At 41.8% G+C, this 27,325-nt stretch overlaps 1 protein-coding gene and 1 non-coding gene across 3 annotated transcripts in view; both read left to right on the top strand.

The window, feature by feature from the left end:
* The window catches only part of Fam120c (family with sequence similarity 120 member C), a 153,226-nt gene that overhangs the window by 26,970 nt on the left and 98,931 nt on the right, over positions 1 to 27,325 (top strand). For both annotated transcript variants that reach the window (NM_001427708.1, XM_087600110.1), the window contains 2 exon segments: positions 6,675 to 6,921; positions 8,759 to 8,841. In NM_001427708.1, the coding sequence (NP_001414637.1) occupies positions 6,675 to 6,921; positions 8,759 to 8,841 (330 nt within the window).
* Positions 9,353 to 9,513, top strand: LOC147998174 (U1 spliceosomal RNA). Its single transcript, XR_015647154.1, has one exon. It is a non-coding gene; the product is annotated as a U1 spliceosomal RNA (small nuclear RNA).

Below are 27,325 nucleotides of genomic sequence, written 5' to 3' on the forward strand. Positions count from 1 at the left end.
GATGTACATTCAAGACCAAGCTGTACATCTGCTACAAATGTGGGGCAGGAGCTAGGTTCAGCCCCTGAATGCTCTTTGGTTCACTTTTCAGGCTCTGTGTACACCAATGGGCCCAGGTTAATTGACTTCGTAAGTTTTCTTGGGTGCCCTCTACCCCTCTGGCTTTTAAGGATTAATTTATTATTTGTTTTTATGTGTGCATCTGTGTGTGTGCACATGCGTGCATACACATGCATGAATGCCTGTGTGAGTTTGTGTCCACCATGTACAGGAACACACTGAGGTTATTGGCACTTGTGAGTTGCCTTATATGGGTTCTAATAAGTGAACCAACTTCCTCTGCAAGAACAGTAAGAACTCCTGATTGCTGAGCATCTTTCAAGGCCCCATTTTAATTCTTTTGAGTTATGTCTTGTAATAAATTTACTAGATCATGAGATAATTGTTTAGTCATTTGAGGACCTCTTAGACTCTTTTCCACAGAGGCTGCACCAGCTTACGTTTCTACCCTGTCTGTCTGTCTGTCTGTCTGTCTGTCTATCTGTCTGTTGCTATTTTTTGTTTCTTTTGTTTAATTTTCTTATCTTTTGAGCTGAGGTTTCATGTAGCCCAGGCTGGCCTCAAACTTAGTATGTAGCTGAGGATGTCCTTTAACTCCAGATTATCCTGCATCTTACCCCCAAATACTTAGATTATAGCTGTTTATGGCTGACTCCATTTTTTTTTAATCTTACTATATAGTCAGGTCAGCCTTGAACTTATGATTCTACTGCTCTAACCTCTTGAGTACTAGTATTACAAGTATGTGCTACAACATCCAGCTTGAGGATTCCAGTTTCTCTACTTTCTTGCCAAGACTCATTTTTCAAATTACAGTTATCCTAGTGGAAGCTAACTCACTTCTCCTTATGATTTTGATTGGCAGAAAGTAGGTGTCTGTGGGTTCCCAACCTAAGTTGGATCATCTACAGCATAGCCTTTACAGCTGAGGCTCAGGGAATACCATGAAAAAGGGGCAGAAAGATGGTAAATCAGATGACCAGGATACCTGCTATTAGAGTATCTTTCTCAACATGATACAGAAGTTGCACCTGTAAGACCTCAACAATGTGGTTTCTTTTTCTTTTTTCTCTTCCATTTTTATTAAATGAGTATTTCTTATTTAAATTTCAAATGTTATTCCCTTTCCTGGCTTCCTGTCCATCAGCCCCCTGATCCCTCCCCTTCCCCTTCTATATGGGTGTTCCCCTCCCCATCCTCACCCCATTACCACCCTCCCCCCAAGAATCCCATTCACTGGGGTTCCAACCTTGGCAGGACCAAGGGCTTCCCTTCCACTGGTGCCCCAACAAGGCTATTCACTGCTACCTATGTGGTTGGAGGCCAGGGTCAGTCCATGTATTGTCTTTGGGTAGTGGTTTAGTCCCTGGGAGTGCTGGTTGGTTGGCAACAATGTGGTTTCTTAAACAGGACCCATATAATGTTGCCAGTCAACATGCCAATGTGGACAGGTAAAGTTTCGCCCTGCCCTTAGTTGAAGAGTGGGAAGTAATTAATAGGTACTGAGAAAGAGAGACTCAGTCTTCTCTAGAGATGAATTTACAGTTTATCTAATCCCAAGTGGTCTGCCCTAAATGCATACACAGTCAATGCTAAATGTTCTTAAAAGATGTGAGAGACAGAAAGAGGGAGAGAAAAAAAGAAAGGGAAAGAGGGAGGTGGGGGGTGGCATAGTAGAGAGAGAATTTGGGACAATTTCAAGTGTTCTGTTGGAGATTTCAGAACATAGCCTAACAAATGAGTAAAAATTACTGTAATAAGCTGGATTTGGTGCACTGCCTTTAGAGGCAGGTGGATCGCTGAGTTTGAGGCCAGCCTGGTCCCAAAGAGCAAATTCCAAGATACCCAAGATTCATAGAAAATTCCTGTCTTGGAAAAATGTTTGGCAAGGCCTTAAGTAGAGAGATTGGAACACCAACCCAGTTACAAAACCTTTGGCCTACAATTTTTCTTGCCTGGTGAGTGTTCTAGGATAGGAGCCTAGCATAATTTTTATCAAGAGACTTTATCCAGCAACTGATGGGAGCAGATGCAGAGTCCCACAGCCAAACATAAGGAAGAGTTTGGGGAGTCCTGCACAGGAGGGGAAGGAAGAATCAAAGTAACTCGAGAGGTCAGGGATATCACAAGAACAAGGGCCACAGAATCAACTTGACCCCGGGACTAAAGTGGGATCACAGATATCATGGGTCTTACTTAGGTCCTCTGCATATATATTATGGTTGTGTAGCTTGGTGTTCTTATGGGATTCCTAACAATGGGAGCCAAGGCTGTCTCTGACTCTCTTGCCTGCTTGTGGGATCCTTTGCCTCCTACTGGGTTGCTTCCTTCAGCCTTGACATGAGAACATGTGCCTGGCCTTATTGTATCTTGTTGTATTGTATTCAGTTGATGTCCCTGGGAGGCCTGTTCTTTTCTGAGGGGACGTGGAGGGGAGTTGGATTTTGGGGAAAGAGGAGATGGGGGCAGGGAAAAGAGACTAGGGGGAAGAAGGGAGGGAAAATTGTAGTTGGGATGTAATATATGAGAAATGAATAAAAAAATCACATTCATGAAGTTGACTAAATAGAAAGTTCTCTCAAAGTATTTGTAGAGATTTAGGAACATAATACAAAAGGAATAAGTTGTGTGAATTTTAAGATATAAAATTCTGCTTCATTGTAAAATATAATTATTTTGAAATAGAAGATTACTGTAATAATGTCTCATGTTATTGAAAGTTTAGTATGGAGGAGATATATTTGAAACAGGGCCTAGAACATAGTACATAATTAATTAATAATTAGTATTGCTTTGCTGCCTGAGATGTAATCTTGGCAGACATCTGCTTAGAAGTCAAATGCTGGGGCTGGGGATTTAGCTCAGTGGTAGAGTGCTTACCTAGGAAGCACAAGGCCCTGGGTTCGGTCCCCAGCTCCGAAAAAAAGAACCAAAAAAAAAAAAAAAAAAAAAAGAAGTCAAATGCTGAGCTAATGGTGCTTGGTCAGCGCTGCTTTCCTTTCTTTATAACCGTGGTAGGCCTTTCTTAAGTATTCTATGCCGCTTGTTTCTTGTGGTTAAATCTTAGAAATAGAAACAGGATGGAACCTGTAGTGGGCTGGAGAGATAGCTCAATAGTTAACTGTGCTTTTTCAGAAAACCCTGCTCTGAGTTCCAGATCCCAGATGGTGGCCAACATCCATTGCCCTCTTCTGGCCTCCAATGGTTCTATAGAATTGGTGGACAGATAGACATGGCAAGCTAAACACTCATATTCACAAATGAAAAATAAAAAATGACATAGCTTGTGGTTTTTGAAAATTGTAAATGAGGGTGTTTTCAAATTGATTCTGTGCCTATCTGACCTGTCTTGATGTTTGTAAGACTGAAGACGCTATATATGGGTGGAGATGAGTAAAGAAAGGTGCTTACCACTAAACCTGATCTCTGATTTTAGTCTCTTAGATTCACTGAGTAGAAAGAGAAAAGCAGCTCCCGCAAGTTGTCACAGAACCTCCATACACATGCTGAAGGATGTCTACCCCAAATAAATACACTAAAGAAAGTAAATAATAGAAAATGTAGGAAGAAGATGGGAGAATCACCAAGGAATTTGTGTAAGAAGAAGCAGGCCTATGGAAACATCTGGAACATTGTAAAAGGCACTAAGGTATTTTAGGCAGAGAAACTAAGTGTTCAAGCTCAGGGGTCTAAGAGTCATCTTGGAAAGAGGTTGGCTTGGGCGTTGCGAGAAAGATTTGTGAATTTTTTTTATTTTGATGTTTTCCTATGTTCTACTCCAGAATGAATATGTGATGAAAATGTCCTGTGCTTGGAAGTTTGAGTCTTTTGTTATAATACTGGTTCTGTTGCAAGTTAGGTAGTCCTGTCTCAGCATATATCCTTTCTAGATCTTAGTTGCCTATGAAGTAAAGTGAGAAAGTGGATTAATTTAGTAGTTCTTAAGGTGGAAAGTATATTGAAAATACAAGTGTTTGGATCATAGGAATTGTTATAGTACCTCGGAGTTGAAGGATATTATGAGAGGTTTGTTTGTTTGCCTTTTTCGGGACAGACTTTTTCTGTGTAGTGCTGGCTACCTTGGAACTTACTTTGTAGACCAGGCTGGCCTGCTTCTGCCTCCTTCCTGAGCACTGCCATTACAGGTGTATGCCACTGCTGCTGTTGCTGTTGCCGCCGCTGCTGCCGCTGCCGCCACCGCCGCTGCCGCCGCCGCCACCACCACCACCACCACCACCACCACCACCACCACCACCACCACCACCAGGCTGATTGTTTCTGGTTTTGTTTTTATTTCTCTTAAGTGATTGTGATTTATAATCCTAGATTTCGAAGATCCACCAGATTAAAGATCATTAGTACTGCTATATCTGATTGTGCAGAAAATCCCAACTTTGATGCCTACTTGGACAACTAGTGAGACCCTGTCTCAAAAATTTTCAAAGGTCTGTCATTCACAAAGTTCTGCGTTCAATCCACACTAACATTTGCACACATAAAGTCTTTAGTTATTCACCTGGTAAGGTGACATGAAACTACAGCCCCAGCTTTTCAGGAAACAGCGGGAAGATCACTTGAGCCAAGGACTTTGAGACCAGCCTTGGCAATATAGCAATGTATCTCTCCTCCCTGTCCCTCTGCCCAATAACCACTAGTGCTTGGTTTTTGGGGGTTGAAATCACTTGGACTATGGTATAATCAACTTCAGCCAGGCTGAAAATTATGTGTCATAGAGCACTGATATTAGTGACAGTCTGACCCAGGTTGCTGTTTCCTAGGTCTGTGGCTCTGAGCATGACACCTCTGTCTTCCAAAATCTGAATATCATCATCTGTATGATACAATTTATAATGCATGCCTAATCAGGTTACGATGATGCAAGAGGTTGTATCATATTTTATGCTCGCCTGACATAAGATTGATGGATGAACTAGCAACTTGTATGATAGGTATGCTGGAAGAACTGTCATCAGAGGAAAGCATAAACCAATTCTCTTTCTCTGGCAAATCTGGAGTTAAATGTGTCTGTAGGTATAAATATGTTATAATACTTTTTGGTTCCTTTGCCTAGATATAAAATTAGTGCTAGCTTCACTTTGTTGTCGGCTTATTAGTGCTTTTGCCCTTATGTGACCTCATCTGTGACATGAGCATCAACAGGGATTAAATTCTTTCTATATCCTACCAAAAGTATAATGTATTGAAGCTCCCATTAGACTTTAGAAACTTACCGTTACTTTAGAACTTATATGAAAGATAGGTCATTTGAGCTAGAAATAATGACGCATGCCTTTAATATGAGCACTCAGAAAGCAGAGGCAGGCAGATCTCTATGAGGTCAAGGCCAGCCTGATCCTCAGAATGAGTTCCAGGGCAGCCAGGACTATATAGCAAGACTGTGTGTCAAAACAGCAGCAGCAGCTACAATGGCAAACATAGTTGGATAGACTGTAGAACCAAAGTCTGCTTTGCTCTTTCTTTTGAAGATAAATAGCCTATTAATATTTTTAAGTCTAAATGAATTAATGCATATAAAGTATAAAGATACATTGCTTTGCCCAATGGTACAGAGTCCAGAACTGTTAGGCACTGTCATTAATACTACTATGCATGAAGTGGAATGGTAGAGCCAGAAATGCCAAGATAAAGTATCTGTAGTGAAAGAACTGATAGCCAGTATACACCAAATAGAACATGTGTAGCAAGGGTACTTAATAGTCTGTTTCTGTTTCCATAAAAAATAGTGCTTGGTGCAGTGGTTTATATATTCTGGAATTAGTTCAGCTTAAGTTGTATCTTTTCTCACTCATAGGACTTTGAGGCTAGCCAACCTTTTACAACTTAGTTTCTTTCTCTCTCTCTCAGTCTCTCTCTCTCTCTCTCTCTCTCTCTCTCTCTGTCTCTCTCTCTCTCAGTCTCTCTCTCTGTCTCTCTCTCTGTCTCTGTCTCTCTGTCTCTCTCTCTCTCTGTCTCTCTCTCTCTGTCTCTCTCTCTCTCTCTCTCTCTCTCTCTCTCTCTCTCTCTCTCTCTCTCTCTCTTTCTCTGGAGCTGGGGACCGAACCCAGGGCCTTGCGCTTGCTATGCAAGTGCTCCACCACTGAGTTAAATCCCCAACCCCAGTTTCTCTCTTTTGAAAATGGAATAAAGTTTCTAACCCCCATCAACTAGAGATAACCTCTGTTGGTTCCCTCTGGGGAACCCTGTTAGAAACTTCCCTTTTGGAAATATCCTCTGTTGCCTAAAAGATAGGGGGAGAACCACCAAAAACTGTGAAAGGGAGGTGGTGGTATCTTAGATCTGGTTTCAAATAAACATTTAAGTAATGTGTAGTGTATTGATTTCCTGACTTAAAGGTTGGGCAGTTACTAACCACATGTACAGGCCTAGTCATGTTCTATGCTGATACATGGTCGGCTTTTTTTGTTCTCATTGGCCACAGATAATCTTAAATTTTATCATTATAAATTAAGGGTTAACCTTCCTGGTTTCCAATTTTATTACACACACACACACACACACACACACACACACACACACACAGACACACACACACACACACAGACACACACACACATTTCTGTGTCATGACAGATTCTCTTTTTTTTCTCTCCTAGGTCTTTCAGAGCCTTGAAGACCACCATTTGGAAGTAGTGGCTTTTTTCAGGGAGAATGGCTTTCATGGCCTTCTTGCTCACGACTCTGAGTATGCGCTCTACAATATCCCATCTTACTACAGTTCCCATGCGCTGAAGCTGAGCTGGAATGGCAAGAACCTCACAACCAACCAGTTCCTGATGCAGGAAGTGGCCAAGCAGCTGGGTTTGAAGCGAATGAATTTTCCCATATTCGCTGCACTGCTTGGTACGTAGTCAAAAACAGAGATCTGGTGGTTGGTACAGTTTCTTCTTGTATTGCTAAGATATGTGGACTGGAGAGATCTAGCCTGGCAATGCTGGGTTTGCCTTTCACAGTCCTCATGCTGGTTTGGGATATAGCTCAGTGGGTGGTGTGCATATTTATCATGTGTGTGGCCCTGTGTTCAACTCTGGAATTGCATACATGGGTGTGGTGCAACATACCTATAATTCTAGCACTCAGGAGGTAGCAACAGAAGGATCAGGAGTTTTAAGACCACTCTTGGCCACATAATCAAGGCCCGTCTAAGCTATATAAGAAAGACTCTATCTCAAAAAAAAAAAATCAAAGTTCTCACACCATAAAAGGCTGTGGATAAACTAGTAGGCACTTGGGGAATTCTTTTAAAAAAAAGTCAGTATGTTATGAATATTTTAATTTGTGATGAGAATGGGAATATAAAAATGTAAGTTAGGAACATAAGAGCATCTTATGAACTGTTATATGATATTGCAGAACATTATCTTAATTCTTACCACACTTCCCTTTTGTTATATTCTGAAACTTGGATGCAGAGTTCTGTTTCACTCGTCATAGATAGCATTGCTTCTCCACTTGGGCTGCTAGCATTTCTTTCTAAAAATCTGGATTTAGGCCAGGAAAATAATGTGGACTTTGTTTTTCTCTGTTTTTTTTTTTGTTTTGTTTTTGTTTTTGTTGTTGTTGTCATCATTATTTATTAGGAAAATTTCTGAACAACATTCAGACATTTTCAGGGAAAACTCAGTGTAGCACTTGCTCTCCCATGTACCTATCTGTTCTTTCATCCACCCACCTACCCTTTATTCTTTTCTTCTTTTTTTCAGCAGGACTTCACTGTGTCACTTAGGCTGGCTTCATTCATAAGATCCTCTTGTGTCAACATTCCTAGTGCTGGGCTGGCAGGCATGCATCATTACACCCAACTTTCAGGCTTTCTGTTAAAGGTGCATTTCAAAGTAAATTATAGAATTAATATGTTAAATTGGGTTTTCAACTGTTGACAGCAGGAACATAAATAGGCCAGCCTTGTGACCTCTGCCCTAAAAGCCCAAAGAACATCACTTTGGGCAATCTAATTGAATCAGCCCAAGTTTTAGAATTAGATTTTGTGCAAATCACTGAAGTCATGTTTCCCTGGATTGTTTCATTATCTCTGAAATGCAAATGGTGCTATTCCCATGGTGTTACTCATGAGGTGAAGTGACGTGAGAAATATGACTTGCCTTTGCACTTTTCAGTAATTTACTATTACAAAATAAAGGCCGTATAACTATGTACTAGTTATCAATTACTTATGGTAATGGGTAGTACCATGTGTTTGGGAGTCAGACAGTCCTAACTTTTTGTTCTAGTATAGGTCTACCTTGGGCTAAGTCAGTAAACTTGTTTGAATCTGTTTCCTTGTTTATAAAATAGGGAGAAAACTATGAGGTTTGATCATTGCAAAGGAGATACATGTAATACGGGGCACAGAGTAGGAAATCAGCTCGTAGAAAGCTAATGTAATTAATTATTACATTGAGAACATAGGCCTACTGGGTATTATGGTTCATGCCTTTTATCCCAGCACTTGGGAAATCAGACGCAGGTGAATCTCTGTGAGTTTGTGTCGGGAGTGGTCTACAGAGTGAGTTTCAGGCTAGCCAGAACCTACTTAGTGAGATCCTGTCTCAAAAATAAAATAAAAAGAAGACAGGCCCATGTTTCATTCAGCTACTTTCTCACCCAGGAGGATCTCCCCTATGGCCTAAAAGATTTATGCACACATTCGTATCGTAAATAAATGAAATGTATTTTATAGGTAACCACATTCTGCCAGATGAAGACTTGGCTGCTTTTCACTGGAGCCTTTTGGGACCAGAACATCCTCTTGCATCACTTAAGGTAATGTGCTTTATTTTGTCCCTGTACAATTAGGAGACATCAAATTTTGATTGAACTTTGATGGAGTAGAAGAGCTGGCTTTCATTTGATTTTTGAAAAATCTTTGTTTCTAAAGACTTTTTGTTTGTTTCCAGCACTTTGCCCATCCCTTTCCTCTCTCCGAACCCTCCCATATATCCTTCCCACTGTCCCTCAAATTTATGGTGTCCCCTTTAAAAATCAATTGTTATTGCATGCATGTATGTATTTGTATATACATATATTTTCCTATATATAACCCGATGAGTTCATAAATGTTACTTGTATATATGCTTCCAGGGCTGACACGTTGGCACTGGATAGCCAGTTGGGATACTTTTCCCTGGAAAGGGCCATCTTTCCCATTCCCAGCTTTCGGAACTAGGTGCCTGTAGTTCTTTGTGTAGGATTGAGGCCTCATGGGTTTTTCTCAATGCAGTTTGGCATCTTCATTGGTGCCCTCCTTCATTAGATTTCCAATATTTCCCATGCAATACTTACTAGCAGTGGAGACACCACAATCAAGAAGGTGGTTTTCACAAGGCAAGGCTCCTCTGTCGCACTCGGTATATGCTGACTCCTGTGATATATCAAAATGTGAGAAACTTGACTGTATAATTCATGGTAGTGTGGAACTATGCTCACACTTTCATCTTAAAATAAAGTAAAACTGTATTTTACATGCAGATAAAAATTAGTTCTGATAATACCCATAACTTGAGAAATCATACAAAGTGGCAAAGAAAAATACTAATACCCCAGTGGCAAAAAAATGCATAAAGAATAGAATCAGAAAATTGACAAAAGTAGAAATACAGTTGCTAATCATCTGACTAGCTCACTAATGATCAGACATGTATGTCAATTGAGTGATGTCATCATTTTTGCTAATTGTTTAGCAAATATTAAAAAAAATATTTTTAACGCCATGAAGCTTGGAGAAAAACTGACACACTTTAGCATTTCTCATCTGGTGATGATATTGATCTCCTGTTTTTCAATGTCTAGAAAATTATCTTACACCTTTTTCTTCCTTCAGCCTCTAGTCCTTTCTCCTTATTGGACCACCCACTTTGCATGCTCTCACTTCCTATTTCACTGAGCAAGGGGAAGTGATGGAGAGAGAATTTCGGGGAACTTCCATTTCCTCTTCAACTGCCCCACTTTAATCTGTGTGTTTTGGGGTTCTACTAGTGTCTGATGACCATGACTTATCGCATCTAAGGCAAACTCTTCCATTTGTAAAGGTCCTATTTGCTCTAGCCAGCTTAAGGGTATCAGTTCAGCAATTTTCCTTTCTATGCCATCATTCCATTTTTTCTCTCCATTGCTTGTTTCCTATTTGATGTATAAGTATGATCCTTTAAATTTTTTTGTATATTTTTCAATTGAAATTTATTTTATCTACATGGGTGTGTTGTCTGTGTGTATGTCTGTGTACGGCATGTGTGCATAGTGCCTGTTGAAGCCAGAAGACAGCATTGGATGCTTTGGGACTAGAGTTACAGATGTCTGTATGCTTCCCTGTGACTGCTGGAGACTGGATCTATGTCCTCCGTAAGAACAGCCACTGCTCTTAAACGCTGAGGCAAACTCTATGACTTATTGCTCTTGCCCCACTCTTTTTTTTTAATTCCTATTTTTCCATCTTTATTGAATTGGGTATTTCTTATTTACATTTCTTTTTTTTTATCTTTCTTAACTTGAGTATTTCTTATATACATTTCGAGTGTTATTCCCTTTCCCGGTTTCCGGGCAAACATCCCCCTCCCCCCTCCCCTTCCTTATGGGTGTTCCCCTCCCAACCCTCCCCCCATTGCCGCCCTCCCCCCATAGACTAGTTCACTGGGGGTTCAGTCTTAGCAGGACCCAGGGCTTCCCCTTCCACTGATGATCTTACTAGGATATTCATTGCTACCTATGAGGTTAGAGTCCAGGGTCAGTCCATGTATAGCCTTTGGGTAGTGGCTTAGTCCCTGGAAGCTCTGGTTGCTTGGCATTGTTGTACTTTTGGGGTCTCGAGCCCCTTCAAGCTCTTCCAGTTCTTTCTCTGATTCCTTCAACGGGGGTCCTATTCTCAGTTCAGTGGTTTGCTGCTGGCATTCCCCTCTGTATTTGCTGTATTCTGGCTGTGTCTCTCAGGAGCGATCTACATCCGGCTCCTGTCTGCCTGCACTTCTTTGCTTCATCCATCCTGTCTAATTGGATGGCTGTATATGTATGGGCCACCTGTGGGGCAGGCTCTGAATGGGTGTTCCTTCAGTCTCTGTTTTAATCTTTGCCTCCCTATTCCCTGACAAGGGTATACTTGTTCCCGTTTTAAAGGAGTGAAGCATTCGCATTTTGGTCATCTTTCTTGACTTTCACATGTTCTGTGCATCTAGGGTAAATTCGAGCATTTGGGCTAATAGCCACTTATCAATGAGTGCATACCTTGTGTGTTTTTCTGTGATTGGGTTACCTCATTCAGGGTAATATTTTCCAGTTCCATCCATTTGCCTATGAATTTCATAAAGTCATTCTTTTTGATAGAAGAGTAGTATTCCATTGTGTAGATGGACCACATTCTCTGTATCCATTCCTCTGTTGAAGGGCATCTGGGTTCTTCCTAGCTTCTGGCTATTATAAATAAGGCTGCTGTGGACATAGTGGAGCATGGGTCTTTGTTATATGTTCGGGCATCTTTTGGGTACATGCCCAAGAGAGGTATAGCTGGATCCTCAGGTAGTTCAATGTCCAATTTTCTGAGGAACCTCCAGACTGATTTCCAGAATGGTTGTACCAGTCTGCAATCCCACCAACAATGGAGGAGTGTTCCTCTTTCTCCACATCCTCGCCAGCATCTGCTGTCGCCGGAGTTTTTGATTTTAGCCATTCTGACTGGTTTGAGGTAGAATGTCAGGGATGTTTTGATTAGCATTTCCCTTATGACTAAAGATGTTGAATATTTCTTTAGGTGCTTCTCAGCCATATGGCATTCCTCAGCTGTGAATTCTTTGTTTAGCTCTGAACCCCATTTTTTAGGAGGGTTATTTGTCTCCCTGCCGTCTAACTTCTTGATTTCTTTGTATATTTTGGATATGAGCCTTCTATCAGCTGTAGGATTGGTAAAGATCTTTTCCCAATCTGTTGGTTGTCGTTTTGTCCTAACAATAGTGTCCTTTGCCTTACAGAAGCTTTGTACTTTTATGAGATCCCATTTGTTGATTTTTGATCTTAGAGCATAAGCCATTGGTGTTTTGTTCAGGAAAATTTCTCAAGTGCTCATGTGTTCGAGACTCTTCCCCACTTTTTCTTCTATTAGTTTGAGTGTATCTGGTTTGATTTGGAGGTCCTTGATCCACGTGGACTTAAGATTTGAACAGGGTGAATGGATCAATCTGCATTCTTCTACATGCTGACCTCCAGTTGAACCAGCACCATTTGCTGAAAATGCTATCTTTTTTCCATTGGATGGTTTTGGCTCCTTTGTCAAAAATCAAGTGACCATAGGTGTGTGGGTTCATTTTGGGTCTTCAATTCTGTTACACTGGTCTATTTGCCTGTCCCTGTACCAATACCATACAGTTTTTTTTTTATCACTATTGCTCTGTAATACTGCTTGAGTTCAGGGATAGTGATTCCCCCAGAAGTCCTTTTATTGCTGAGGATAGTTTTAGCTATCCTAGGTTTTTTATTATTCCAGATGAATTTGCAAATTGTTCTAACTCTCTGAAGAATTGGATTGGTATTTTGATGGGGATTGCATTGAATCTGTAGATTGCTTTTGGTAAAATGGCCATTTTTAATATATTAATCCTGCCAAACCATGAGCATGGGAGATCTTTCCATCTTCTGAGATCTTCTTCAATTTCTTTCTTCAGAGGCTTGAAGTTCTTATCATACAGATCTTTCACTTGCTTGGTTAAAGTCACACTGAGGTATTTTATATTATTTGGAACTATTATGAAGGGTGTTGTTTCCCTAATTTCTTTCTCAGCTTGTTTCTCTTTTGTGTAGAGGAAGGCTACTGATTTATTTGAGTTAATTTTATACCCAGCCACTTTGCTGTAGGTGTTTATCAGGTTTAGTAGTTCTCTGGTGGAACGTTTGCGATCACTTAAATATACTATCATATCATCTACAAATAGTGATATTTTGACTTCTTCCTTTCCAATCTGTATCCCTTTTATCTCCTTTTGTTGTCTGATTGCTCTGGCTAGAACTTCAAGAACTATATTGAATAAGTAGGGAGAGAGTGGGCAGCCTTGTCTAGTCCCTGATTTTAGTGGGATTGCTTCAAGTTTCTCTCCATTTAGTTTAATGTTAGCAACTGGTTTGCAGTATATGGCTTTTACTATGTTTAGGTATGGGCCTTGAATTCCTATTCTTTCCAGGACTTTTATCATGAAGGGGTATTAAATTTTGTCAAATGCTTCTTAGCATCTAATGAAATGATCATTTGGTTTTTATCTTTCAGTTTGTTTATATAGTGGATTACGTTGATGGTTTTCCATATATTAAACCATCCCTGCATGCCTGGGATGAAGCCTACTTTGATCATAGTGGATGATTGTTTTGATGTGCTCTTGGATTCGGTTTGCCAGAATTTTATTGAGTATTTTTGCATCGGTATTCATAAGGGAAATTGGTCGAAAGTTCTCTTTCTTTGTTGTGTCTTTGTGTGGTTTAGGTATAAGAGTAATTGTGGCTTCGTAGAAGGAATTCGGTAGGGCTCCATCTGTTTCAATTTTGTGGAATAGTTTGGATAGTATTGGTATTAGGTCTTCTATGAAGGTCTGATAGAACTGTGCACTGAACCCATCTGGAGCTGGGCTCTTTTTGGTTGGGAGACCTTTAATGACTGCTTCTATTTCTTTAGGAGTTATGAGGTTGTTTATCTGGTTTATCTGTTCCTGATTTAACTTTGGTACTTGGTATCTGTCTAGGAAATTGTCCATTTCCTGCAGATTTTCAAATTTTGTTGAATGTAGGCTTTTGTAGTAGGATCTGATGATTTTTTTGAATTTCCTCTGGCTCTGTTGTTATGTCTCCCTTTTCATTTCTGATTTTGTTAATTTGGACACACTCTCTGTGTCCTCTGGTTAGGCTGACTAGGGGTTTACCTATCTTGTTGATTTTCTCAAAGAACCAGCTTTTGGTTCTGTTGATTCTTTGTATAGTTCTTTTTGTTTCTAATTGGTTGATTTCAGCTCTGAGTTTGATTATTTCCTGCCTTCTATTCCTCCTGGGTGTGTTTGCTTCTTTTTGTTCTAGAGTTTTTAGGTGTGCTGTCAAGCTGCTGATATATGCTCTCTCCTTCTTTCTGCAGGTACTCAGAGCTATGAGTTTTCCACTTAGCACAGCTTTCATTATGTCCCATAAGTTTGGATATGTTGTACCTTCATTTTCATTAAATTCTAAAAAGTCTTTAATTTCTTTCTTTATTTCTTCCTTGACCAGGTTATCATTGAGTAGAGCATTGTTCAACTTCCATATATATGTGAATCACCCATTTTATGATCCTTACCATAACCCTGTTATGGCCCATATAAGGTTATTACAATCTTAGCTCAGATGATGGCTAATATTACATGTCTAGTTTTCCGTATCAGGTGATACCTTGCTGGCTGATTAAGCATCATCTTGGGGATTATATCTGAGAATATCTCCAGTGGATAGTAACATTCCATTAATTGAGAGTAAAAAGATATAGATCAGACAGATCGATGGAGCGAGTAGCTCCTTAGGGAAGAGAAGACTGATGTCTGCCCATCTAACTAACTAGTCAGGCAGAGTTAATTTGCCGTCCTTTTACCGTTTAGTTATATTTGCGCCCATAATCAATTAGTTTATAGGAACTTTGAAGGTGAAACAAAATCACCTTGGTGATAATTATATCATTTATATTATAAATAATTACTATGCAACACCCTATTTTAGTGTTTTAGGAAAGTGCAGAATAGAATTTTTTCTTGAGTCTGATGAGATAGCTCAGTTGGTCAACTGCTTGCTGTGTAAGCACGAGGACCTGAATTCTAGCCCTAGCCCCATATAAGCCAGGCAAGATGGCTTGTGCTTGTAGTCCTAATACCAGGAAGCTGGAGACAGCATATTCCTGAAGCTTGTTGACCAACTGGATTGCCTTAGTTCAGGAGCCCAGTGAGTGACTCTGTCTTAAATGAGCAAGATGAACCACTTCTAAGGAACAGCACTTCAGGGTGACCTCTAGTCTGACTATTCTTGCACACCTGGCCTCCCTTCCCAAACATACATACACATAGCCATAATGTATTTGACAGAAACGCACACAATGTATGCAAATTTGATTTTGAAAAAAATTGACAGTACTGGGGAACGAACACAGAGCTTTAGATTTAATAGGAAATTACCTCTGAACTATATCCTTGGATGTAAAATTTGTTCTTTAACACTATTTTGTCTTATTTTGTCTCTGTGAAAAATACTGATAGGGTAGGGGGATGTCTTCGATTTCTATTTCTGCACAAACATGATGACAAAGAAGCAAGTTGGGGAGGAAAGGGTTTATTCAGCTTACACTTCCACATTGCTGTTCATTACCAAAGGAAGTCAGGACTGGAACTCACACAGGACCTTGGAGGCAGGAGCTGATGAAGAAGCCATGGAGAGATATTACTTACTGGCTTACTTCCCCTGGCTTGCTCAGCCTGCTTTATTATAGAACCCAGGACTACCAGCCCAGGGATGGCACCACCCACAATGGACTGGACCCTCCCCTTTGATCACTAGTTGAAAAATGCCTTACAGCTGGATCTCATGGAGGCATTTCCTCAAGGAAGGCTCCTTTCTCTGTGATAACTCCAGCTTGTGTCACATTGACATGCAAAACCAGCCAGTACAGGGGACTAGACTGTTTGGGGCCAATAAGGAGACAATTAAGATGGGGAGGTTGAGAGGGTAATGAAGAGGTGAATTATGATCACATTTTGTAATATTTATACATAAAAATATAATGAAACCTACTCTTTTATGCAGATAATACATACTAATTTAAAAAAGAGAACTCAGAGCATGTCACTTTTCTATTTAAAGTCTTATAATGACTCTTGCTGTCACTTAATCCTTCTCATAGCCTAACAACCCCAGCACTTCCTAGCCCCTTACATGCTTCATACTTAAGATTCTCTCTACTTGGACTGTCTTTTTGCTTACACAACTGTTTGCTCATTAAAAAAGTTTGTCAAATGTCACTTTCTCAATGAGGCCTTTTTAGTTCTCATTATTTAAAAATTATATGAGGATGCATGAACATAGGCACACTGACACACATGCATATAGGCACACAGGTACACTGACACACAGACACACAGACACACTGACACACATGCACACAGGCACACTAACACACATACACACAGGGACAAAGGCACACTGACACAGGGACATAGGCACACTGACACAAAGGCACACAGGCACACTAACACACATGCACACAGGCACACTGACACACATGCACATAGGTACATGGGAACACTGACACAGGCACACAGACACACTGACACACAGGCACACAGGCACACAGGCACACTGACACACATGCACACAGGCATACTTACACACATGCACACAGGCACACTGACACACATGCACACAGGAACACTGACACACATGCACACAGGCACACATGCACACAGGCATACAGGCAAACATGCACACATGCACACAGGGACAAAGGCACACTGACACAGGGACATAGGCACACTGACACAAAGGCACACAGGCACACTAACACACATGCACACAGGCACACTAACACACATGCACACAGGCACACTGACACACATGCACATAGGCACATGGGAACACTGATACAGGCACACAGACACACTGACACACAGGGACACAGGCACACAGGCACACATGCACACAGGCATACAGGCAAACATGCACACATGCACACAGGCACAAAACAAACTTACACACAGGCACACTGACACACATGCACACAGGCACACTGACACACATGCACATAGGCACACAGGCACACTGACACACAGGCACACTGACACACATGCACACAGGCACACTGACACACACGCACATAGGCACACAGGCACACTGACACACATGCACACAGGCACACTGACACACACACACACATAGGCACATAGGCACACTGACACACAGGCACACAGGCACACTGATACAGATGCATACATGCACACAGGCACACTGACACACATGCACACAGGCACACAGGCGCATTGACACACATGCACACAGGCACACAGGCACACAGACACACTGACACACTTGCACACAGGCGCACTGGCACACATGCACACAGGCACACAGGCACCCTGACACACAGGCACACATCCACATAGGGACACAGGCACACCAGCACCCATGCACACAGACACACAGGCACCCATGCACACTGACACACATGCACACAGGCACATAGGCACACTGACACAGAGGCACACATGCACACATGCAAACAGGCACACATTCTCACAGGCACACAGACACCTATGCGCACAGGCACACATGCACACATGCACACAGTCACACAGGCACACAGGCACATAGGTGCACTGACACACATGCACACAGGCACACTGAGACACATGCCCACAGGCACAGTGACACACATGCACACAGTCACACATGCACACATGCATCCAGGCATATAGGTACACTGACACACAGGCTCAAAGGCACACAGGCACAAAGGCAGACAGGCGCACTGACACATGCACACATGCACACAGTCACACATTCACACATGTACAGAGGCACACTGACACACATGCACACAGGCACACATGCACACATGTACAGAAGCACACTGACACACAGGCACACATGCACACAGACACACTGACACACATGTACACAGGACACGAACACACAAGGACACATGCACACATGCACACAGGCACACAGGCACACTGACACATAGACACACATGCACACACACAATGACACACATACACAGGCACAAAGGCAGACAGGCACACTGACACACATGCACACATGCACACACGCACACTGACTCACGCACACAGGCACACAGGTACACATGCACACAGGCATATAGGCACATAGGCCCACAGGCACACAGGCTCACTGATACACATGCATACATGCACACAGGCACAATGACACACAGGCTCACAGGCACACAGGCACAAAGGCAGACAGGCACACTGACACACAGACACAGGCACACATTCATACTTGCACACAGGCACACTGACACACATGCACACAGGCACATAGGCATACATGCACACAGGCACACAGGCACATAGACACACAGGCACACATGCACACAGGCACACAGGCACACTGACACACAGGCACACAGCCACACAGCCACACTGACACCAATGCACACAGGCACACTGACACACTTGCACACAGGCGCACTGACACACAGGCACACAGGCACACAGGCACACTGACACAAATGCACACAGGCACACTGACCCACATGCACACAGGTGCACTCACACACAGGCACATTGACACACATGCACACATGCACACAGGCACACTGACACAGATGCACACAGGCACAAAGACTCACTGACACACATGCTCACAGGCACACTGATACACACGCACATAGGCACACAGGCACAAAGACACACAGGCGCACTGACACACATGCACACAGGCACACTGACACACATGCACACAGGCACACATGCACACAGGCACACAGGCAAATTGGCACACAGGCACACAGGCACAGAGACACAGTGACACACAGGCACACTGACACACAGGTACAATTCACCTTATTATAACACACTTAGTATTTCCACTGCCATGAAAACAGTGTTCTTGTCATTGGTATTCACTGCTGTCCCTACAACCTTAGGATGGGGTCTGATCAATGCCTCATATCAACTGTCTGATAAGTTTCTGTATAGCTCTGGCTAACCTGAAACTCATTATGTAGATAGATCAGGGTAGCCTAAACCTCGAAGGGATCCATTTGCCTCTGCGTCCAAGTATTAAAGGTGTGTTCTTCTATACCAGGATAGTAACTGTTTTTTTTTAAAGTATTTTTACTTGTATGTAATTTTATATGTATGGGTGTTTTGCCTGCTCACATATCTGTGCACTACCTGAATGCTTGTAACCTCTAAGCCATCTCTCTAATCCTTCATTATTAACTTTATTATTGACTGATACATGAGAACATAAATTTCTACATGTCAAAGGAGTATTGTGTGATTTCTTATAATAATCTCTACATTCTTTAACAGTTTTTCATTCATTAAGTAATAAATCTAGTCATTTTATCTCCTACTATCCTTCCTCAATCCTACTCTGTCTCCTGAATGGGACACTTCTTTATTCAGACATGTCTAATAATTTGTCTTTTTTGTGTCCCATTGTGTTTAGTTAGAGCTGCTTGCATGAGAATGGGTAGGTTTTTTTTCTTAAGATTTATTTTATTGTTCTTTGCTTTTTTTTTTCTTTTCTTTTTTTTCGGAGCTGGGGACCGAACCCAGGGCCTTGCGCTAGCTAGGCAAGCGCTCTACCCCTGAGCTAAATCCCCAACCCTATTTTATTATTCTTTATGTATATGTATGTGTGCTTACATGTATGTGTGTATGCGCCATGTGCATGCCTTGTACCCAAGGAGTCTAGAAGAGTACATTGGATCACCGGGAACTAGAGTTAAAAGAAGTTGTGAGTCTCAACTGTGATGCTTAGAATCGAACTCAGGTATTCTACAAGAGAAACAAATATTCTTAACTGCTAAGGCATCTCTCCAGCCCTCCGTAGTGGCCTTTCAGTGTTCTGCTTATAAATTCTTTTTTTTTTATTAACTTGAGTATTTCTTATATACATTTCAAGTGTTATTCCCTTTCCCGGTTTCCGGGCAAACATCTCCCTCCCCCCTCCCCTTATGGGTGTTCCCCTCCCAACCCTCCCCCCATTGCCGCCCTCCCCCCATTGCCGCCCTCCCCCATAGTCTAGTTCACTGGGGGTTCAGTCTTAGCAGGACCCAGGGCTTCCCCTTCCACTGGTGCTCTTACTAGGATATTCATTGCTACCTATGGGGTCAGAGTCCAGGGTCAGTCCATGTATAGTCTTTAGGTAGTGGCTTAGTCCATGGAAGCTCTGGTTGCTTGACATTGTTGTACTTTTTGGGGTCTCGAGCCCCTTCAAGCTCTTCGAGTTCTTTCTCTGATTCCTTCAACGGGGGACCTATTCTCAGTTCAGTGGTTTGCTGCTGGCATTTGCCTCTGCATTTGCTGTATTCTGGCTGTGTCTCTCAGGAGCGATCTACATCCGGCTCCTGTCGGCCTGCACTTCTTTGCTTCATCCATCTTGTCTAATTGGGTGGCTGTATATGTATGGGCCACATGTGGGGCAGGCTCTGAATGGGTGTTCCTTCAGTCTCTGTTTTAATCTTTGCCTCTCCCTTCCCTGCCAAGGGTATTCTTTTTCCTCATTTAAAGAAGGAGTGAAGCATTCACATTTTGATCATCCGTCTTGAGTTTTGTTTGTTCTAGGGATCTAGGGTAATTCAAGCATTTGGGCTAATAGCCACTTATCAATGAGTGCATACCATGTATGTCTTTCTGTGATTGGGTTATCTCACTCAGGATGATATTTTCCAGTTCCAACCATTTGCCTACGAATTTCATAAACTCGTTGTTTTTGATAGCTGAGTAATATTCCATTGTGTAGATGTACCACATTTTCTGTATCCATTCCTCTGTTGAAGGGCATCTGGGTTCTTTCCAGTTTCTGGCTATTATAAATAAGGCTGCGATGAACATAGTGGAGCATGTGTCTCTTTTATATGTTGAGGCATCTTTTGGGTATATGCCCAAGAGAGGTATAGCTGGATCCTCAGGCAGTTCAATGTCCAATTTTCTGAGGAACCTCCAGACTGATTTCCAGAATGGTTGTACCAGTCTGCAATCCCACCAACAATGGAGGAGTGTTGCTCTTTCTCCACATCCTCGCCAGCATCTGCTGTCACCTGAGTTTTTGATCTTAGCCATTCTCACTGGTGTGAGGTGAAATCTCAGGGTTGTTTTGATTTGCATTTCCCTTATGACTAAAGATGTTGAACATTTCTTTAGGTGTTTCTCAGCCATTCGGCATTCCTCAGCTGTGAATTCTTTGTTTAGCTCTGAACCCCATTTTTTAATAGGGTTATTTGTTTCCCTGCGGTCTAACTTCTTGAGTTCTTTGTATATTTTGGATATAAGGCCTCTATCTGTTGTGGGATTGGTAAAGATCTTTTCCCAATCTGTTGGTTGCTGTTTTGTCCTAACCACAGTGTCCTTTGCCTTACAGAAGCTTTGCAGTTTTATGAGATCCCATTTGTCGATTCTTGATCTTAGAGCATAAGCCATTGGTGTTTTGTTCAGGAAATTTTTTCCAGTGCCCATGTGTTCCAGATGCTTCCCTAGTTTTTCTTCTATTAGTTTGAGTGTGTCTGGTTTGATGTGGAGGTCCTTGAACCACTTGGACTTAAGCTTTGTACAGGGTGATAAGGATGGATCGATCTGCATTCTTCTACATGTTGCCCTCCAGTTGAACCAGCACCATTTGTTGAAAATGCTATCTTTTTTCCATTGGATGGTTTTGGCTCCTTTGTCAAAAATCAAGTGACCATAGGTGTGTGGGTTCATTTCTGGGTCTTCAGTTCTATTCCATTGGTCTATCTGTCTGTCTCTGTACCAATACCATGCAGTTTTTATCACTATTGCTCTGTAATACTGCTTGAGTTCAGGGATAGTGATTCCCCCTGAAGTCCTTTTATTGTTGAGGATAGCTTTAGCTATCCTGGGTTTTTTGTTATTCCAGATGAATTTGCAAATTGTTCTAACTCTTTGAAGAATTGGATTGGTATTTTGATGGGGATTGCATTGAATCTGTAGATTGCTTTTGGTAAAATGGCCATTTGTACTATATTAATCCTGCCAATCCATGAGCATGGGAGATCTTTCCATCTTCTGAGGTCTTCTTCAATTTCTTTCCTCAGCGTCTTGAAGTTCTTATTGTACAGATCTTTTACTTGCTTGGTTAAAGTCACACCGAGGTACTTTATATTATTTGGGTCTATTATGAAGGGTGTCGTTTCCCTAATTTCTTTCTCGGCTTGTTTCTCTTTTGTATAGAGGAAGGGAACTGATTTATTTGATTTAATTTTATACCCAGCCACTTTGCTGAAGTTGTTTATCAGCTTTAGTAGTTCTCTGGTGGAACTTTTGGGATCACTTAAATATACTATCATGTCATCTGCAAATAGTGATATTTTGACCTCTTCTTTTCCGATCTGTATCCCCTTGATCTCCTTTTGTTGTCTGATTGCTCTGGCTAGAACTTCAAGAACTATATTGAATAAGTAGGGAGAGAGTGGGCAGCCTTGTCTAGTCCCAGATTTTAGTGGGATTGCTTCAAGTTTCTCTCCATTTAGTTTAATGTTAGCAACTGGTTTGCAGTATATGGCTTTTACTATGTTTAGGTATGGGCCTTGAATTCCAATTCTTTCCAGGACTTTTATCATGAAGGGGTGTTGAATTTTGTCAAATGCTTTCTCAGCATCTAATGAAATGATCATGTGGTTCTGTTCTTTCAGTTTGTTTATATAATGGATCACGTTGATTGTTTTCCGTATATTAATCCATCCCTGCATGCCTGGGATGAAGCCTACTTGATCATGGTGGATGATTGTTTTGATGTGCTCTTGAATTCGGTTTGCCAGAATTTTATTGAGTATTTTTGCGTCGATATTCATAAGGGAAATTGGTCTGAAGTTCTCTTTCTTTGTTGTGTCTTTGTGTGGTTTAGGTATAAGAGTAATTGTGGCTTCGTAGAAGGAATTCGGTAGGGCTCCATCTGTTTCAATTTTGTGGAATAGTTTGGATAGTATTGGTATTAGGTCTTCTTTGAAGGTCTGATAGAACTGTGCACTGAACCCGTCTGGACCTGGGCTCTTTTTGGTTGGGAGACCTTTAATGACTGCTTCTATTTCCTTAGGAGTTATGGGGTTGTTTAACTGGTTTATCTGTTCCTGATTTAACTTCGATACCTGGTATCTGTCTAGGAAATTGTCCATTTCCTGAAGATTTTCAAGTTTTGTTGAATATAGGTTTTTATAGTAAGATCTGATGATTTTTTGAATTTCCTCTGAATCTGTAGTTATGTCTCCCTTTTCGTTTCTGATTTTGTTAATTTGGACGCACTCTCTGTGTCCTCTCGTTAGTCTGGCTAAGGGTTTATCTATCTTGTTGATTTTCTCAAAGAACCAACTTTTGGTTCTGTTGATTCTTTCTATGGTCCTTTTTGTTTCTACTTGGTTGATTTCAGCTCTGAGTTTGATTATTTCCTGCCTTCTACTCCTCCTGGGTGTATTTGCTTCTTTTTGTTCTAGAGCTTTTAGGTGTGCTGTCAAGCTGCTGACATATGCTCTTTCCTGTTTCTTTCTGCAGGCACTCAGCGCTATGAGTTTTCCTCTTAGCACAGCTTTCATTGTGTCCCATAAGTTTGGGTATGTTGTACCTTCATTTTCATTAAATTCTAAAAAGTTTTTAATTTCTTTCTTTATTTCTTCCTTGACCAGGTTATCATTGAGTAGAGCATTGTTCAATTTCCACGTATATGTGGGCATTCTTCCCTTATTGTTATTGAAGACCAGTTTTAGGCCGTGGTGGTCCGATAGCACGCATGGGATTATTTCTACCTTTCTGTACCTGTTGAGGCCCGTTTTTTGACCAATTATATGGTCAATTTTGGAGAAAGTACCATGAGGAGCTGAGAAGAAGGTATATCCTTTTGCTTTAGGATAGAATGTTCTATAAATATCCGTTAAGTCCATTTGGCTCATGACTTCTCTTAGTCTGTCGACATCACTGTTTAATTTCTGTTTCCATGATCTGTCCATTGATGAGAGTGGGGTGTTGAAATCTCCCACTATTATTGTGTGAGGTGCAATGTGTGTTTTGAGCTTTAGTAAGGTTTCTTTTACGTATGTAGGTGCCCTTGTATTTGGGGCATAGATATTTAGGATTGAGAGTTCATCTTGGTGGATTTTTCCTTTGATGAATATGAAGTGTCCTTCCTTATCTTTTTTGATGACTTTTAGTTGGAAATTGATTTTATTTGATATTAGAATGGCTACTCCAGCTTGCTTCTTCTGACCATTTGCTTGGAAAGTTGTTTTCCAGCCTTTCACTCTGAGGTAGTGTCTGTCTGTCTTTGTCTCTGAGGTGTGTTTCCTGTAGGCAGCAGAATGCAGGGTCCTCGTTGCGTATCCAGTTTGTTAATCTATGTCTTTTTATTGGGGAGTTGAGGCCATTGATATTGAGAGATATTAAGGAATAGTGATTATTGCTTCCCGTTATATTCATATTTGGATGTGAGGTTATGTTTGTGTGCTTTCATTCTCTTTGTTTTGTTGCCAAGACGATTAGTTTCTTGCTTCTTCTAGGGTATAGCTTGCCTCCTTATGTTGGGCTTTACCATTTATTATCCTTTGTAGTGCTGGATTTGTAGAAAGATATTGTGTAAATTTGGTTTTGTCATGGAATATCTTGGTTTCTCCATCAATGTTAATTGAGAGTTTTGCTGGATACAGTAACCTGGGCTGGCAGTTGTGTTCTCTTAGGGTCTGTATGACATCAGTCCAGGATCTTCTGGCCTTCATAGTTTCTGGCGAGAAGTCTGGTGTGATTCTGATAGGTCTGCCTTTATATGTTACTTGACCTTTTTCCCTTACTGCTTTTAATATTCTTTCTTTATTTTGTGCGTTTGGTGTTTTGACAATTATGTGACGGGAGGTGTTTCTTTTCTGGTCCAATCTATTTGGAGTTCTGTAGGCTTCTTGTACGTCTATGGGTATCTCTTTTTTTAGGTTAGGGAAGTTTTCTTCTATGATTTTGTTGAAGATATTTACTGGTCCTTTGAGCTGGGAGTCTTCACTCTCTTCTATACCTATTATCCTTAGGTTTGATCTTCTCATTGAGTCCTGGATTTCCTGTATGTTTTGGACCAGTAGCTTTTTCCGCTTTACATTATCTTTGACAGTTGAGTCAATGATTTCTATGGAATCTTCTGCTCCTGAGATTCTCTCTTCCATCTCTTGTATTCTGTTGGTGAAGCTTGTATCTACAGCTCCTTGTCTCTTCTTTTGGTTTTCTATATCCAGGGTTGTTTCCATGTGTTCTTTCTTGATTGCTTCTATTTCCATTTTTAATTCCTTCAACTGTTTGATTGTGTTTTCCTGGAATTCTTTCAGGGATTTTTGTGTCTCCTCTCTATGGGCTTCTACTTGTTTATTTATGTTTTCCTGGAATTCTTTCAGGGATTTTTGCGATTCTTTCAGGCATTTTTGCGATTCCTCTCTGTAGGCTTCTACTTGTTCTCTAAGGGAGTTCTTCACGTCTTTCTTGAAGTCCTCCAGCATCATGATCAAAAATGATTTTGAAACTAGATCTTGCTTTTCTGGTGTGTTTGGATATTCCATGTTTGTTTTGATGGGAGAATTGGGCTCCGATGGTGCCATGTAGTCTTGGTTTCTGTTGCTTGGGTTCCTGAGCTTGCCTCTCGCCATCAGATTATCTCTAGTGTTACTTTGTTCTGCTATTTCTGACAGTGGCTAGACTGTCCTATAAGCCTGTGTGTCAGGAGTGCTGTAGACCTGTTTTCCTCTCTTTCAGCCAGTTATGGGGACAGAGTGTTCTGCTTTCGGGCATGTAGTTTTTCCTCTCTACAGGTCTTCAGCTGTTCCTGTGGGCCTGTGTCTTGAGTTCACCAGGCAGCTTTCTTGCAGCAGAAAATTTGGTCTTACCTGTGGTCCCGAGGCTCAAGTTCGCTCGTGGGGTGCTGCCCAGGGGCTCTCTGCAGTGGCAGCAACCAGGAAGACCTGTGCCGCCCCTTCCGGGAGCTTCAGTGCACCAGGGTTCCAGATGGTCTTTGGCTTTTTCCTCTGGCGTCCGAGATGTGTGTGCAGAGAGCAGTCTCTTCTGGTTTCCCAGGCTTGTCTGCCTCTCTGAAGGGGATTTGGGTGCAGAGAGCTGTTTATCCGGTCTGTTTCCTTCAGATTCCGGCGGTGTCTCAGGCAGGGGTCCTGCCGCTCCTGGGCCCTCCCCCACGGGAGCCCAGAGGCCTTATACAGTTTCCTCTTGGGCCAGGGATGTGGGCAGGGGTGAGCAGTGTTGGTGGTCTCTTCCGCTCTGTAGCCTCAGGAGTGCCCACGTGACCTGGCGGTTGGGTCTCTCTCTCACGGGGTCTGGGAGCAGAGAGCTGCTGCAGGCCAGGATCCGCGGGTGTGGGACTTCCGGTAAACACAGAACGTGCCTGGTCCTAGAGGAATTCTGCTTCCGTGTGTCCCAAGCTCACCAGGCAGCTTTCTTGCAGCAGAAAATTTGGTCTTACCTGTGGTCCCGAGGCTCAAGTTCGCTCGTGGGGTGCTGCCCACGGGCTCTCTGCAGTGGCAGCAACCAGGAAGACCTGTGCCGCCCCTTCCGGGAGCTTCAGTGCACCAGGGTTCCAGATGGTCTTTGGCTTTTTCCTCTGGCGTCCGAGATGTGTGTGCAGAGAGCAGTCTCTTCTGGTTTCCCAGGCTTGTCTCTGCTTATAAATTCTTATCTTTGTTATCGATTGAATGTTAGTATTCTTCTCCTTTGTCCTAAAGCCCTAATATTGTGTCTTCCTCAGGGTTCATTCTGTTGGTGGGGCTTGACACTGAGCTTTTAATTTGCCTTACTCAATTTTTAATTCCCAGTAATTCAGTTTGGGGTTTCTTTAGTCTTTCCGTATCAATAGTGAATTCCATTTCAATATTTTGTACTGTCTTCCTTCGTCCATTCAGCTGTTTTCCCCCTTTCAGAATTCAGATGGGATTTTGTATCCTCATTGATTTCTTTGAACATATTTATAATTAGTCTCATGAATTCTTTGGAATTTTAAGGTACTCCCATAGGGGGCATTACTGAGAGAAGACATTGCATTTTCCTGTTTCTTATGTTTTGATGTGCAAATGTTTGCAGTGTTCAAAAGGAGATAGTTTTTGTTGGGTTGAGGTATCAGTTTTCCTCTCTTACACTTGTGCTCAGAGCACCAGACTGGATCCGCAAGAGTACAATGCTGTCACAGCAGTAGTCACTATGCAGGCACATGCCTATTAAGATACTGTGAATTAGTAGTGAAATACAAAACCATCGCTACTTAAACATTGATGGTTTTGAGAAGAAGCACTGTTAGTGTGTGTGTGCTAATATATCAGTGTGCATCTGAGGAGAAAGCACAGTATGTCTAGTGCTATTGGATTGATAGAAAGGACAGAAAACATGGATAGGAAGGGAGTGGCAGCAATCATTGGAGGACATGAAGCAGTTTTTACTAACAGTTGGCTGAAAGGGGAAGGGTAAAGACATGAGATCAGGTAGCATAGAACAGTCCCTGTTCTCAGAAGACATAGAGATTCCCCTGTACACTAGGCAAGCCTTTGCTA

This window comes from Rattus norvegicus, chromosome X (assembly GCF_021556685.1).
Source record: "Rattus norvegicus strain SHRSP/BbbUtx chromosome X, alternate assembly SHRSP_T2T, whole genome shotgun sequence".
Lineage (NCBI taxonomy): Eukaryota > Metazoa > Chordata > Mammalia > Rodentia > Muridae > Rattus > Rattus norvegicus.